The sequence below is a fragment of the Rattus norvegicus genome, chromosome 1 (genome assembly GCF_021556685.1).
Source record: "Rattus norvegicus strain SHRSP/BbbUtx chromosome 1, alternate assembly SHRSP_T2T, whole genome shotgun sequence".
Classification (NCBI taxonomy): Eukaryota; Metazoa; Chordata; class Mammalia; order Rodentia; family Muridae; genus Rattus; species Rattus norvegicus.
Window position 1 is genome coordinate 159,002,630 of NC_141534.1, and position 16,066 is coordinate 159,018,695.

A 16,066-nucleotide genomic window follows, 5' to 3' on the forward strand; every position below is an offset into this window, starting at 1 on the left:
GTTTTCTCACAGTCTTGCAAACACTGATAGGGCTCTTGAATGAATTTTCTCTTATGATGGCAGTTTCAGAATATTGATTTCTATTTTATCATTCTCTGCAGATTCTCCTCTAAAGAAAAGCCTTTCATTTCCCCTGCCTTTAATTAAGTCCCTATAACCTCCATGGCATTACAAATTTTCTCTCAAATTCCTTTTGACCATTGTCCATATTATATGGGTTTGGCTTTGATATCCTTTGCACACAGCACAATTAAGCACATATCATAATTAATGTAGTTTGTTCCAGTGTTGTTTCCATTCCAACAACATTTATCCTATTTTGCAGGGTGGGTGCTAGCTACACTTTTGACTACAAGGTTATTTTCACATCCACGGGTTCTTTGGAGAATGAATTAAGACTTTTAAAGATCTTTTCCTTTCAACCATCCTACCCTTGACCACAGCAACCCTTGTTCCCAGCATGCCTGAATTTATCCATTTGTTCAGTGTTCAATGGTTTACTGTTGTTATATCCATATCACAATATGCCTCCCAAGACAATGTCTGTACCCTTGACAGTTCTGCCTTTAGAATGCACGGATTACTCTGTTGCACTCATATGCTGTGAGGTAATCCAGGGTCTCAAACTGTTCCCTAATTCAATACAGCATGGCCACATAAAAATTAACGACCACTGATTGGCACAAAACTTTGCAGAGTCTCTCTTTCCACCTTTACATGGGATCTAGGGGTAAAGCTCAGGTTGACAGAGTTTTATTATCTCATGGCAAGTGCCTTTACCATTGAGCAACCTGTCCATAGTCCCTCCTCCCTCCTCCTTCCTCCTCCCTCACCTCTTCCTCCTCCTTTTCTTCTAGATTCATAGTGCACTACAAATGTTGTTGTTGTTGTTGTTGTTTTGTATTATAATTTGTTTGAACCAGAACACAAATGAAGTCTACATGATAAATCATTGATGTGACTTGTCTTTCTAATTTGCAAATTTCCCTTTAAATATTTGTTTGCTTGGGTTGCTTAATGCAATATTTATGTTGAAGAAGCCAGGCTATTTGTCTTTCAGAGTTTCACAAACTTCAAATATTAATGATTGTATCTTTATAAAGAAATCAAATTACCATGAAAAAATCAAATTGTGTCTGTCAACTGATCATGGAACCTGTGGGTTTGTACATATCCATGTTCATCGCAGTTTAGTTTTGTGCTGAACTTCCCAGGACCCCTTCACAGTGACGTTTTGTTCTTCCATCAGGAGCCATAGGACTTCCGAATGGGTACTTTTCTGTGCTCCGGATTCTTGATCTGAGATCCGAACTTTGGTTTTTGACTTAAGTCTTCTTGGTCACATTATTACTTATTCTTTAATATATTTTGTTTTATATTTTTTCTGCATGAAAATAAGCTACAGAATACAAAGTGCTGCCCAATGAGCTTTTCCAACTAAGAGAAAATAGGGACTTATAAAAATTATAAAATTATAAAAATTATAACATAAAAAAAGAGGAGCCACAGAAAAAGCACACTTGAACCCTGTACAAGTTTAAACTCCAACAGAGCACACCATTACCCACAAAGGTGACATTATGGAGCTACAGAAGCTGAGTAACTGGCAGATAAGAGGAAAACAATGAGTCCCTCCTTCTCAGGTTTCCTGAATACAAAGCATAAGTCCATCTCTAAGAACATGGGATTTAAGTGAGAGAAGAGAGGTTTTGAGTTTTCGCTTTCTTCCTTATGAATAATGTATTTTATATTATGCTAAAACTTATCAAAGCATTCTATGGTGGTGTGAAGCCAGGGAGTTTCATGCCAATGGACCTACCAACCAGGAGACTTCTGAGTGACAACCAAAGAGGTGCTGACTCCTGACATGAGTATTGCAATGTCTGTCACAACATGAAAGGTATTCACTTAACCGACACACAACATAATCAGATAAACAAAAACATCTGTAGATGTCTATGTGCACATCCGTGATGGAGTACAAGGGTTGGAAAGCATCCAATTAAAGACATAGCATATTTACACCAAGTGGAGAAACATATTACCTATCAGGAGAAACCAGCTATGATTGTTTCCTTTCAGGTTGGGGGTAGGATTCCTTTTATAAATGGCCTTATTTGGATATAATTTACATTAGTTAGATGACCTTAAAGTACACAATTTTGTGCTCCCTGATGTATTCATAGAATTATGTAACTATCACCACAATCTCAACTTTACCCTAAAATAAATCCATACCCATCAAATGTCACTTCCTACTCTCCATACCTCATTACCTAAGCTTTATACAGCCATTCAGTTACTTCCCTATTAACTAGCCACTTATAAGCAAATTGTTTTAAATTGCTATGTCTAACGTGTCTCGTGGAAATTACTTGTTTTTTACAACATCATAAAAATGAGAGTGGGTTTGAACCCTCAACTGCATGAAATACAGGGGGTGGAGGAAGAAAAGAAAACAGAAATACCAAAATAACCAAAAGAGATAGTATTGAGTCTAGTAACATGTGGTGGCCTAAACAGTGACCAGGCACTACTGCCCAGGAATAACAGAATATGTTGTATGATTTGCAATAGTCAATTGCTCGTGATTTTAAATATAAACTTGAAGGCAAGGCTTGCAGAAATTGGTACTCACAAGAACAATGACATTTGCAGCCAATTGAATTCCTGACCTAACAGCTCACCATTCAAGCACATACAGGGATGGTGATGAGGCAGGATTTATCAAGGTTGCCAATAGCTCTACACGTGTGATGCCTTCGAACTAAGCCTGGTAATTCAGTGCTCAATAGATTCAAATGTTTGCTTAGAATTCTTTCTGATGCCAACTTACCCCATGCCATACTTGATTGGTATTTTCCAAATTTCTAATCATATTTTCTCCTTGAAAATGATACATGGGGATTGAAGATGCCATAATGTAGACAAGACAGCACTGATCAAGTACAATTGTTACTGGAGCTGGAAACCTGCCTTTACTTTACAGCCATATGCTGTATAAATAGCAGAAGTGCTAATTTACTATGTTCACCCAGCACTTGTGGAGCAGATTAGCTCCTCTTCTCTATTAAAAGGAATAATTACAGTGGAGACAAGGCACTGGTGCTATATATATGTCTAGAAAAAATAAAGAATAGCCTCATAAGCCATATATAATCTATCATAAGTCAAAACAGTTAAGTTCCTAAGTGCATTGAAATCTTTGTGAGCTGGAATTGTGATTTGATTTTGTGTCCATACATGTAAGAAAGCATGACCATGAAGGGGTCCAGTACCTTCCATGTCACGCAGAAAGGAATCAAAGTGCATTTGCTCATAATACTGTTATATAATTTTAATTCTGGAGTATCAGGTATTTTCTGTCCTTTTAAAAAAGTGTGGTGTTCAGTATTATTATTATGTCTGGTCAGAGAACTCATGAAACACAACATTTTCATACTTGGGAAATGTTAACACGTTACATTCCTTGCTTTAAAACATGAAAGAATTAATCAAGGCGACACCTTTTTCATTTTCCTTTGACCCATGAAACCATTAAAAATGATGTGGTTTGCATGCAGCACCTCTTGGGGTCCCAGAAACCCCCGCATTCTCCGTCTGTGTGTGTCTATGTGCTTACACCCAGGCTTCTCTCCTCTTGGCCCCATTTTGTATTGGCATGAGAATTCCCAACTGTTTTGCATGGAACGCCCCCTGTAATGTTGAAGAGAATGTGTGTCTAACACACAGCATCACATGCCATTAATTCTTACATGATATTTTTCTTTTACTTTCAGTTACTGGAATTTAAATATGCTTGACATGTAAAAGTAGCATGACACTGGAGTGATGCAAGAGTCCACAATGTTCCTTTAAGGAAACATGGGGCACTTCCCAGCCTTGTCTGTGGTTGACAGGTCTCAATTACAAGTTAGATGAAAACGTCATTAAATACAGGTGCTGTCTGCAGACTTAAGTTCCAAGAAAGCAGTGCTTTAAAATAAAAGATAAACCTTTTCCTGATCTGGCATAAAATTAAGCTCCTCTGACTCCGGTGAAAGACATTTCAGTATGCCAGTGTTTTCTGAATGAAGAAGATCAGAGGACCACAAGATATATATTAGGGGAGGGGGCTTGGTTGAGCTTCTAACTAATAATATGGGCACATGACTACACCCCACCATTGGGTCAAAATGCTCATCTCTCAAACAACAAGTACTAATTTCCTCCAAGCTGTCACCTCTCTGGCTCCATCTTTTTTCCCACCAGTGGCCAGTGCTAACCCTGGGTTAAAATAGCCCTTTTCACATTGTTGTTGGCAATCCACTTAAAACCTATGCTGCAACAACAACAACAACAACAAAAAATTGTTCTGTGGAGATTTTTTCTAGTGTTTTTCAGAAGCTAAAAGATTCAAAGATTCAAATCAGTAGAGTGTGGATGTTAATCAGACTGGTGGGACATTTTTGAAACATTATAGAAGATGAAGTTAATAAGACACTTCACAATAGCCCCACAAAGCATTTGTGTACCAACAGTCACCATGTAATAAATTAAATATTTTCTTAAAATCTACTGAACAGGCATGTGCTAATCAATTGAGTGAACACATTTTAATAACTGTAGTATATATGTATATATATTATTTTAATTCAGACCTCTTAACTAATAGACAGCTTGTACTCTAATGATATTCAGTATTCATGCTTATATTTTGCCCCTTACCAAAATGTAGATGGTGACTGTCATTTCTCCCATGCTTGGGTGATTACCAAGTAAATACCATGTCAGCAGCTTCCTGTTGATTGCCTGCTGGCTGTCACCAACAAACTTTGATACTAGCATTGGACTCAACCTCTCTGTGCCTCTCAATCCAGTCTGTAATAAGAACGTGGGGCTAAATTATCTTTCAAATTAAAATACTACACTATAATTACCATGTACCATAAATCTATATGCTTCCTTTTGTACTTTTAATTCAAGCTGAAATAATTCAAATTTAATACTAAATCACCTAGACAATGAGAAGAAAAACTATTTTTCCTATAGTCATTTTGTGTCTGACGATAAAACGGGAAGTGTATAGTGTTTTGCGTTGACACTGCCTCATGTGCTCTTGACGCCTAAGAAGGGCGCTGACTTGCAGATGAAGGTTCAGACGTTCAGAGAGACTCAGTTACTTGTCCAGCTGCTAAACTAGGATAAAGAGTCTGAATCCCCCACCCTAAGACACCGCTGTCACCACTCATCCACAAAGACCGTTGTGACTGTAAACCCATGTCCCCCAGGTGTCATTATCAAGGCTTGGCACTCCTTGAAAATCAAGTCTGCCTTTCGAGTCCTCCAGCACCTTTGCAGTGTGTCCACTTGCCTCACTACAGCTCTCTGTGCTTTTACAAACTAGTTGTTTTGTCAGCATGAGTGTGACAACAATTAGACGTCCCCTGTTTTTGCCCCATGCCTTTTCTCCTTCACAGTCATTCAATGACAAGCGTAAAAAGAGCTTCATCTTTTCACGAAAATTCCCATTCTACAAGAACAAGGAGCAGAGTGAGCAGGAAACCAGTGATCCTGAACGTAAGTAGATTCTCGAAGATAATGCCACATGCAACACAAGAAAAAAAAAATCTTCCAGGGCATCACTCATAACAGGCTCTCCCACACCACACACCTAGACAAACAACATGGCAGGCAGGCAGGCAGGTTTTACTACTGTGACCAGTGTTTGATTGCAGTCTGGATCCTTCCCTTCCTAGGGCTGTGTTTTGCACAAAGAACTGAAAAGGACCTTGAAAAAGCTGGGTTCAATTCTAACCAGCATTTCTTTGTGACCAGAAACAGGCTTGATTTGATCATACAACACCCTAAGGTTTGAGACAAATTCTTTTCTGCCTTGACATATTGGATTACATTCACCACGTATGTATTTTGTCTCGGATTCCAGCTCGCTGAATTCGCACCCTCTCACCCTCTGGGAAGCCATTCAAGGCATGCTGAGAAGGGAGCTTGTATTGGTGGATGCAGAATTCGTTGTGAAATTTGGAGTGAGGACATTCTTTGACAGTGAACAAAATTCCATTCACTGATTTTTTTTTCTAATTTCTCTTCCCACAATCTCTAGCTTCAATTCACAAGTCAAAATTTTCCTTTTATTTCTCAGCTCAGGGAGTTTGGGGTGAACATTATTTCTGAAGATAAGAGGGTAGGATCCAGACTGCTTGGGCAACACGGTCCGTCATGGTAGTATCCATTTCAATTCCACTGACTTCTGCCTTCCTCTTCCGTGGCTGTTCTTCCTCTCTCATTGCTCTCTCTGGGGACTTCCATGCAGGACATCCCCGGATTAGGTGACGACGGTTATGGAACAAAGACTCTGAGTAAGTTTCCAGGAATGGTCACTGTTAACTTTTCCTTTCCTTTCCTTTTGAGTTTGGCTTTTGTTCCTTTTCTTGAGGGCCTTCCATTCCTAGCATGCACACGATACAAGTTTCATTTGTTACCTAGCTGTGAATGCTCCTACAAAATAATTTTCAGTCATTTTGTTCTGCATGTCAGCATTTAAAAGCAAAGTGTGTCAGGCAGTCTAACTCCTGCTGCATTTAGCGCCTCCCCTTTCTGATGGCGTGACAATGGCCGGCATGGTCTGGATGTCCATCATGGCATCTCTTGCTCAGCCACCAACTTGGTCTCACAGAGCAAGAGACCATGTTGCAAAGAAAGGGCGAGCTAAGTGTTCCAGAATGGCAAAGTAGAAATATACCTTATGTTCTTTCTTCTGCCTTTCAGCAGTGGAAAGATATAATGACCTTGCCCGACTCTATAGTTGAGCTATACTTTGCTACTAATAAAGGAGCTGTTTTCTAGTAAAAAGCAACATGCATTCTCAAAAAAAAAGTAAATATTAACCTATCCAAGCCTTAATTCTTTGTTATTAACTTGACTGATTTCTCTTTCTCTGACTTGCAGTGGTCCTGCTTGAACCGTTTGTATGATAGTTTTAGATAAACATTAATGCCTTTTCCTATCAGTGAGTTACCAGCTACATTATGCTGTCAGGGCTTTGTCTTGTAGTACGAAATGAAAAATAAGATATATTAGACCTTTACATTTTCTACTTATTCATGTCTTTGGTCTATGTCTCGTTGCACTTAGCAATTAAGAACAGGTATCTATGTCTCATAATCAATCCTATGCTGTGATTATGGTTTTTCTTAATCCTAACCCCACTCTAGAACCACCAGTGGAATAGGAACAGAATGGTGTATCTTTTGCAAATGAATCACATATTCAATTTTGCTTTGCTTGTCTTAATGTAATACAGGAGACATTCTTAGTTGTCCATTTCATTTTGTAAAGCAAGCTGCCAACGCGTTGGATTTCACGTTGAAGGGCTGTTTACATAAGCCTGTGCATTGTCAATGATGCCTGCCTCTCAGGGTTCACATTTTGACTCTCACTGGCCTGTTTTAAACGTGTAGCTGTAGCAATCAAAATCTGGTCGAGTGCTGCTCTCCTTAAAGATGAAAACTTTATCTCTGAAATAGTATAGAGAATGTGGTGTGAAATTTAAACACCGATGTTAGCATCATCTGGACGACATCAAGCACCGCCAATGGGAACTTACACGCTCTCAATGTGGAAGGGAAAAGGATTGTTTTAGCATAATGCTAATAAAAAAAATACGCGATGCCCTGTTGAATCCAGAATGTCCAGATGCTTGCTTACTTTTTAAAAAACGGAACAGATTTAAAAGAAAAAAAAATCAGGTATGCCCTGCATCACAATTTCACAGTAGGTAAGATAAGAATGTCCGAGGAAGGTGCCCTCCATTACCAGTGAGTATCTCACTGTGCGCTCGGGGACAGGGAGCAGCCTTTCACAGGCTCATAGCATCCCCTTTCTCATGAGTCCTTGGACTTGTTAAATATGTGCCCAAGTTAACTTCACAGCTCTGTCCATAACGTCACACAGAGAGGAGTGGTGTGTGCTATAGAGTCAATCCCCTCAGCAGCAAAAATGTATCCATCAAAGCATTTTAAAGCACTCTTTTGCTGTTAGAGAAAAATGTGCCTTCCTTTTCTCTTTCTTAAATATTCCCAAATAGTCAAAGTCAAGTGGTTGCATATATATCCTTTTGGTGCTGTGGACATATGAAGTTCATCAGTTACACATGACCAACTCATCAGCTGAACAACAATATACATACCTCTGTTATGTTAACCAAGTCCTTCGGGAGGAACTGAACATAACTCATGCCAGATCCTGCACTGGGTATCAGGCCCATTTATCTTCTGTCTGCTCCATTCTCCCAGAATTTAATAGCTATTCCAGCAAGGATTGTAGAATAAAAACTAAGTCAGGAAAGATTTCTCAAGGACTTATTGTTTCCTTCCATATTTTTTACTCACTGGAGCAGGAAAGCGCTTCAAGAATCCCTTTTAGACCTGAGGATTTACTTGCAAAGTATCTAAACAGAAAATAAAACCAAAGGGACTCCAGGGATCACCTGGTAAATGCAGTCTCCCTTCAAGATAATTAAGGGCTAAAACAGAGACCCAGGAAATCGCCTACACAGCAGTGGACACACACTGTCCTTCCCAATACCACTCTATGGATGGATGTGTCATAGTATTTATTGAAAGAGTGTCACTTGGGTTGCTACTGTTTGATACTAAGAGGTACTTTCTTCTACTTGCTGAGAAACAGTGGTATCGAGTAAACTGGCAATAAAGTTTTCATCTTTCTCTTATCTGGATTCTGCTGGTGCGATCTCTTCCACGGCCTTTCACTTGCCTTTGCTTACATTTCCAATAGCTTTGCATGGGTGTGTCCTTTCCGTTCTGGCTGCTCTCTGACGCTTGATCCTTCTTTAATTTGCTGTGCTGTCCTTGCAGAACACGTCTCTTCTAATGCCAGCGATAGCGAAAGTAGCTGCCGTAAGTTACTGCTTGGGCTTGTGGTTCTTTTCTTTGCGGTTGCCCCTATCGCCTGTGGTAGTCATTTCGCTGCCTTTTTTTTTGTTGTTGTTGTTGTTTTGTTTTTTTGTCATCCTTCACCAAAGCAAATGGCTTGAAACAAAATCAGCATTTGATGTGGAAAGATACAGACGACACAGGCACCACCTGTGAACCCTAATATGATGTGTGCACGCAGGCGCAGATTTTCTAATACCAATTCCAACCTCAACTGACTGAGACCCCCATGGTGGATGATCTTGACATCTGATCAGCTGAAATCAATGTAACCTCCTTGGAGGAGAGAAAGTCATGATTCTGTTCTTCTTTGGCCTCTTCCCTTCTGCTCCTGAAACAGAAATATTTCTAGCTCACAGTGATCCTTTAAATTGGGTCTCTTGTATCACTTTCTCCTTCATTAATATTTCAAGACACATAACAAATCTAAGGAATGGTTGGGGAGTTGATGAAAGTGCTTCATCTAATGCTGAAAGAATTTTTAAAACTTTTTAGGTCACTAAACATAACCGAAAAGGTAGGTACTACTTTAAAATGTTCTCTGGTCACCTCAAGCCATTTGCTTAGTGTATGGAAATATTCACCAACGAACAAGCACATCCTTCTAACCAGCCCTCACGGTTTCCTGCTGCCTACTTACTGGTCTTTGGTGACTAATACAAGTACCTATTAGCAGTGGGGTCCTTATGTTTTTAATATTAACTTGCACTTCTTAGCAAAATGGGTTACCCAAAAAACAGTTGGAAAGAGTATCAGAAAAACTGCAGACCTGATACATGAGCCAAAGATATAAATGCCAATGCAGAAATTGGTATTGTCTTCTGCTTGAATACTAATTGAAAAGTAGAATTGTTTGGGACATCTGTGTCCACCCCGCTATAGTATGATGTATTATAAAACCATGCCTTTGGAGGCGGAGTGCTGGTTTATACGTATGATCTGGAGATGGAAAAGGGTTTTGAAGGAGCCCGGTGGCCAGTAGAAAACATATACACTAGAGACAGATGTCAGGTAATGATAGGGATCAGATAAGGAAGGTGACATGGACCAAAGGCTGAAATGACAAACTTGAGACAAGATGCCCAGGCAGAATATTAAAGTTGCATAATTGTCATATTGATGAAAACGTTATTCCTCGCTGGTGGAAGGATTCAGAGTTCTTGTGCTCAACATGATTGCAATCTTCCTACTCCAATGCTTAACCCAATGTTAGGATGAAGAAAAATTGCCTTTCCCATTTCTCATTGATTTTTTTCAATTCAGAAACTAGCAAAAAGGGAAGAGCCAAAGCTTCTCTCTGACTCCATGAGCCACTCCTGATTTTTCACAGGGAGAAATATGGCTCACTGGTGTGGTTTCATGAAGACCACTAACACTAATTTCCTTGGTTTTTAGTTTTCAAAAACTTTGTCCCCGTTTAGCACACAGCCATAGAAAGGGAGAAGAGCATGCCTTGTCCTTCAGTCCTCTTTATGGGGAGTCCCTATAGTAACAACCTTCTCTTTGGGAAATTACAGTTTTAGAATTTTTTTTCCAGAGCCACTAAGCCAATAGAATTTAAAATTTAAGCCCTAGCTTCAAGCTGTTGGGGTGACGAGCCATGATGACAATTATTCTTTATTCTCCCAAATTATAGCTACACACAAATATTTATTGAAGGAGTGGAGTTGGAATCATTATGTTAGTAAGGAAGATGTCTGCCTACGAGCCTTCACTTCTAAAACATAACTCAGACATCTGGTACCACATCAAGTAGAATCATTCCATTCAGCATGTCAAATTACAGAGGCTCGAGCATGCAAGATTCCCTCCAAAGTTAGAAGGAACAGTCAGCACATCATTTGACAGCTTCTGCATGCAAGGTTGCCTTTCTCGGCACCATAAAAACCAATATGAACACTGATCAAGCCTGGATCTCAATGCACACGTACTGGGAGAGAGAGTACAATAAATAAACAGGAATGCCACTCCAAGACGAGCAGTGCAGCAACACTACTTCCAGACCGGAAGTGACTTATGTGCTTCACTTGGAAAAGAAGAGCACTTGTCAAAAGGGAGAGAGGAACTTCCTTCGAGGGGCAGTGCCAGGACGAAAAGGCAGAGGCATGGCCAAGACATGTGTTCCAGGAAGAGGCAACTTTGATATCGAAATAGACTGTATTTTTCTACTGAATTTCTGGCTTTTGCTATAGCCGAGACTTTTATGTCTCATGAATGGCAGTAAACAATTGCAGAAAGACTCTTTGCCAATATGAAAACTGTTCAATCTGGAGACAGAATGGCTTTATGAAATCGTCCAAGGCTACTGCACAGTGCACAAAGCCCCATTCACGCTGTGTTCTGCAGACGCACAGCCCGGCACATGCATATCTACGGCCTCCACTTGTAAAGTATAATTCGGACATCTGCTGCACCAAGTCAAGCATTACTTTCCCAAGTACAACTATATTGAGTAGCAGCTAAACTGTTAACTCATTAACATGCATATTGCCTAATTATACAAATGCCACTTCAAAACCTTAAGTATTGGATGGTTCCATATTTCTGTCTACCAACAAAGTAGTAAAGTTAAGGATCATGGCTCTCTGTGTATACCTTTCGATTGTCCTTGTATCTGGAGGCAGTGAACACCAAACGGCTATTATCAGCACCAGGCAAACTTGCACGGCTAATGACCCACCTTCTCAAAACTCCATCAAGCTCTTTACACAAAATGGATGTATGGGTGTTGACAATCATCCTTCTTGCTCATCGGTATTCATCAGTTAAGTTAGGTTATTCCCAATGAGGATCTTGAGGAAATGGCCTGAGTGTAGTCTCAGAGATAAGAAGACCCAAGTCTTTTCTGCAAAGGTTGGTAGTCCTGACCCCCATACTTTCTATGCCACTCCACTTTTCACAAGCATTGCCCATGGCTGGTTTTAGTTCTTTCCTCTTGATTATCTCTTTTGCCTACCGCAATGACACTATTACTAGGGAGGTCTTACCTTGGCAGCCTACTTTGCACAGAAGGCAACTAGTGTGCCTCACCAGTAAGTGATAGCCCTGAAGTTTGTGATCCTGACTCGCACGCAACTTCTTTAAGCCAATACTTTGCAACCATTCTGTGCTACTCATCAGACTAGTAAGGCGAGACCTGCTTCCAATGTTAACTGTATACTAAGCCTGAGTTTAAGGGCTTCCTCTTAGTTGAGTAATTTAATCTTCTGGCTATCCTGTGGAGACACCAAGCTAACAACTAGATGCAAATCAAGGTGTCAATGGTAGCCAATTGAAAGTAGCTGCTTGAAGACTTTTATAGAGAGCAAGAGAGATGACTCCTCAGTTAAGAATACTGGCTATTCCTCCAGATGATCTGAGTTGATTCCCAGTACACACATGGAGACACACAATACTCTATAATTCTAATTCCAAGAGGAACTTTTCTAGCCTCCACAGACACCAGGCATGCAAGAATGCATAGACATGCATGCAGGCCAAACACCCAGACTAATATAAAAAAGAAAAAAATAAGAAATAAGCATAAAATATTTTTGTGGCCACACTTCAGGCAGTGACTGCTGTATGATTCCCACTGAGGGCACAGAATGGAGGAACACCACTATGGGCTCCATACTTGCTACCCTGACATGTCCTGGTGCTAACATTCTCAGACCCTGGGAAGCAGACTGAGTCTTAACAGCCATCAGGTGTGAGCACTAAGTAGTACGTTTAGAACGTTATACCCAGCATTGACAGCGCCAGCCCCACCCCCTCCTCGATTTCTTATTTCCAAAACCCCAGAAGAACAGAAGCTTCTTTTTTCTCTCAGGAAAGAGGGCCAAGGTCTTGCTCTAGCCATGCCTCGCTGCGGCAGGCTCCTGATACACATACCCAGTGCTGTGCAGGGTTCTGTTGGGAAACAACTCTGCCAAGTGTCTGAGAGCTGCAAACCCACAGACTGTGCTGCTTGCCCACTGCCAACCACAAAGTTGCCAAAACAAGACCGAGAATAGTTTGTACCTTTTGCCAGCTGTTATTCTAAGTGCCAAACTCTTGTGAGGAGAAAGAGAGAGAGAACCTAACTAAGGATGGCTATGGAGATGTTGTCCCAACAGAGGGGAAGAGAAAGCAGAAGCGCTGGTGTTTACAGGTGAACTTCTTCAGACCTCTTCAGGTCTCTCTGTGACTCTGCCTTTTCCGTGGCCCCATGCCCTTTGTGCCCTGCAAGCTCTAGTGTGTCCCGTGGATAAGTCTACATGTCCCACCCTCCTGAGACACTATGATACACTCAACAGAGAAAAACAAATGTGGATTTAAATCTTGGCCACCACTTAATAGCTGAGCAAATGGGCCTCATGGAAGGCTTGAACCTCAGCTTCTCCACCTGAAAAATGGGTCACCAGAGTACCAACTATCCAAGAAATTTTGTGGAAACAAAAAGTCAGTAATAGTAAAGCAATGCCCCTGAGAATGACATGGAGAAGTGCATTTTTCTCTCTTCGTTGCCTTAGGATTTGCCCTTTGCATTCTGGTTCTTTTCTACTTCTTTTGTTACTGGAGCTTAGAAACCGGCATAAGGTGCTGAATTCACAACTCTTCTAGAACCTCAACCTCACAGCTTCTCCAAGAGCTTCCCATGCACACATAGTACCTGCTTGCACAGGGCCATAGCAGTTGGGATGCACAGAGAATTGCAGTATTACCTGCCAGTACTACAGCTCTGAATGAAAGCCAGTTCCTTCCATAGGAAACATACCGACCACAAAAGAGCGGACAAACAATTCTCGCCTGAAAGAAAAGCTGCGCTTGTCCTGGTTTCCTGAATCACATACGATACGGACTGACATCAGATGTTATTTAAAATTTGTATTCGGAAGATCCCATCGGGGTGATCTGCAACACGGCTGGAAAGAGATTCAAATAGAAGCATGACGTGCTATGGTTATTTAGAGGAAACTGTATTTCCCAAAGGGAAGTGATCGTATTCATAGACATGCAGAGCCGAGCCTTTCTCAGCACCCGTTACTCATCTTGTTTTTCACAACGGAAATCACGACATGAGTTCTCTGTCATCTTTTAGGTGCTGGAGTCACAGTGATGGATGAGGCTTTGCCTTTGTGCTCATAGAAAAACCAGTGTAGAGGACAGACTCTGATGATGACCACCTCCCACCTGAACCTTTATCTCACTGTCAGAATTCTCCTGATAGTTTCCAAACCTTCCCTATAAAGTTGGAGTCCATTGCCCCCATTAAGGAAGCATGCTACCCTCCCTCCGACTTTTTCTCCACCATCTTGTGAATGGCGATGCATCCCCAGATCAGAAGACTTGGGCTTTAACGTCAGCCACTTTTTTTCCCCGTCTGAACTCAGATTTTGTGTTGTTTAATTTATTTGCAGGCAATCATTCTTTCCTGGAATACACAAAATTCTGAATCGTCCCACACTGGCTCCTTTTCTCAGACAGAAGGATGCTACCTAAGCACTTCCAGGGCAGGTGTGGACATGTGCCACTTAGGACAGACATTGAGTCTTACCGTCCCTTCAGGATGTAGGGTGGCCTAGCAGTGTCAATCCCAATAGCAAGTCCTCTTCAAGGGAGATATAAAACATGACGTAAGTTGGCAGCCATTTTCTACCGCTACCAAGACTCCATAGAAGACCTCTATTCTACAACCACTACCATATCATAAGAACTGATTAAATCAGCTGCAGGCATCAAAACCATCCGAAGTTACCACCTTCTGTGAAAACAGCTCACTTCCCCCCGGTGCTGGAGCTATAGAAGAGAAACTCAGATTGGCAGACTAAATGTATCTGGGATGGTCAACCTATAGACTCTGCAGTATAGTATAAAGCAGTGAGATTTACTGTCTTTTGGCCTTGGAAAAGACAACCTCCCATCCGAAACCACCTCCAACAGATACTGAACTGTTTTCAACATCCCCAACCTACCCTCACACCAAAGATTAGCCAACACTAAACCTAAGACAAATATAGGAGCGGAACATTTGGGATTTGCAGTTGAGTTAAACAACCCCTGACCAACTAGTTGATCTGGCGTATATATTTGATTTAAAACTAGTGCCAAAGTTGACTCAAGGCCAACCCTGAAGCAGAGGACTTGCAACAAATGCTGGAAAAGCATTGCTGCCCTTGGTTCCCATCCGGAAGCTTCGAGACATGAGGTAGCAGCAATCGTAATAGCCTTGGACAGACCTCTCAAGTCAGAGCAGAGGCCAGGACTGGAAGCAGGGCCTACTGCTGAATCCGATTTAACTGACCAAGGACAGGTTGCTGGTAACTCAGTGTTAGACTAAACCTCTAGCATCCTGTAATAATATTCTGACAAAGTTTCTATGTCTTAAATGAAATAGACACTTGCTTTTGGACCACATCCTTAGGAAAACAAAACAGGAGATTAATTAAAAGAAATCAGAAATTCTTGTGAGGTAGCTTGAAATTATTGGACAGACCCTTTCCTGAGTGGCTTTATTTGGAATGCTTGGTGTGGAGGCACGGCTCTCGTTTCTAATGTCAGATAAAAAGCACTCTCTCAGATCATTGCCCCACTGCCGAGAGCAAGCAGCCCAGTATCACACAGAGCTATGACTGTGCGATAACTAGACACTAGACTTTTATGAAGATGGGGGGTGGGGGGGAGTTTTGAATGGTTCAAGGAGAGAGCACAAGGAGAATTAATCCTCAACTGTGCATTTCCTGGGTTTCAGAGCAAGAACGATAACTCAGTGTGGCTGGTTGTTTGTCAACTGTAATTTTCCTTTCTTTTCTTCTCAGGAGGACAAGAAGATCTCATTCTTTCCTATGAACCTGTCACGAGGCAGGAAAGTAAGTTTCCCTGGCATGACCGTGTTCCTGATTTCCAGGTTATGACAGGGACACCAAACTCTGCTTAATACTCAGGCCCAGGCCCAGCAACAGCTCCCAGGAGGGCAGAGGAGTCCTGCAGTGGTCTCAAGAAGGCATATGTCCGAGTCACTTAAGGGCCTGAGCTGGAGGGCTGACAGGGAGCAGCTCAGGGCAGCTGCTGCCAACCCAGTTTTCCTAGCAGACCTCAGAGGCAAGCAACCTGCACACTGCTCCGGGAGTCTGAGTCTATCTCTCTGGAGA

The 16,066-nt window shown here is 41.3% G+C and overlaps 1 protein-coding gene across 23 annotated transcripts in view; it reads left to right on the plus strand.

The window, feature by feature from the left end:
- Dlg2 (discs large MAGUK scaffold protein 2) overlaps positions 1–16,066 on the plus strand; it is a 2,073,609-nt gene that overhangs the window by 2,037,834 nt on the left and 19,709 nt on the right. For 14 of the 23 annotated variants that reach the window (XM_087586779.1, XM_087586781.1, NM_001444076.1 and 11 more), the window contains 2 exon segments: positions 6,314–6,359; positions 15,734–15,784. In XM_087586779.1, coding sequence (XP_087442905.1) covers positions 6,314–6,359; positions 15,734–15,784 — 97 coding nt within the window. 23 annotated transcript variants of the gene reach the window in all.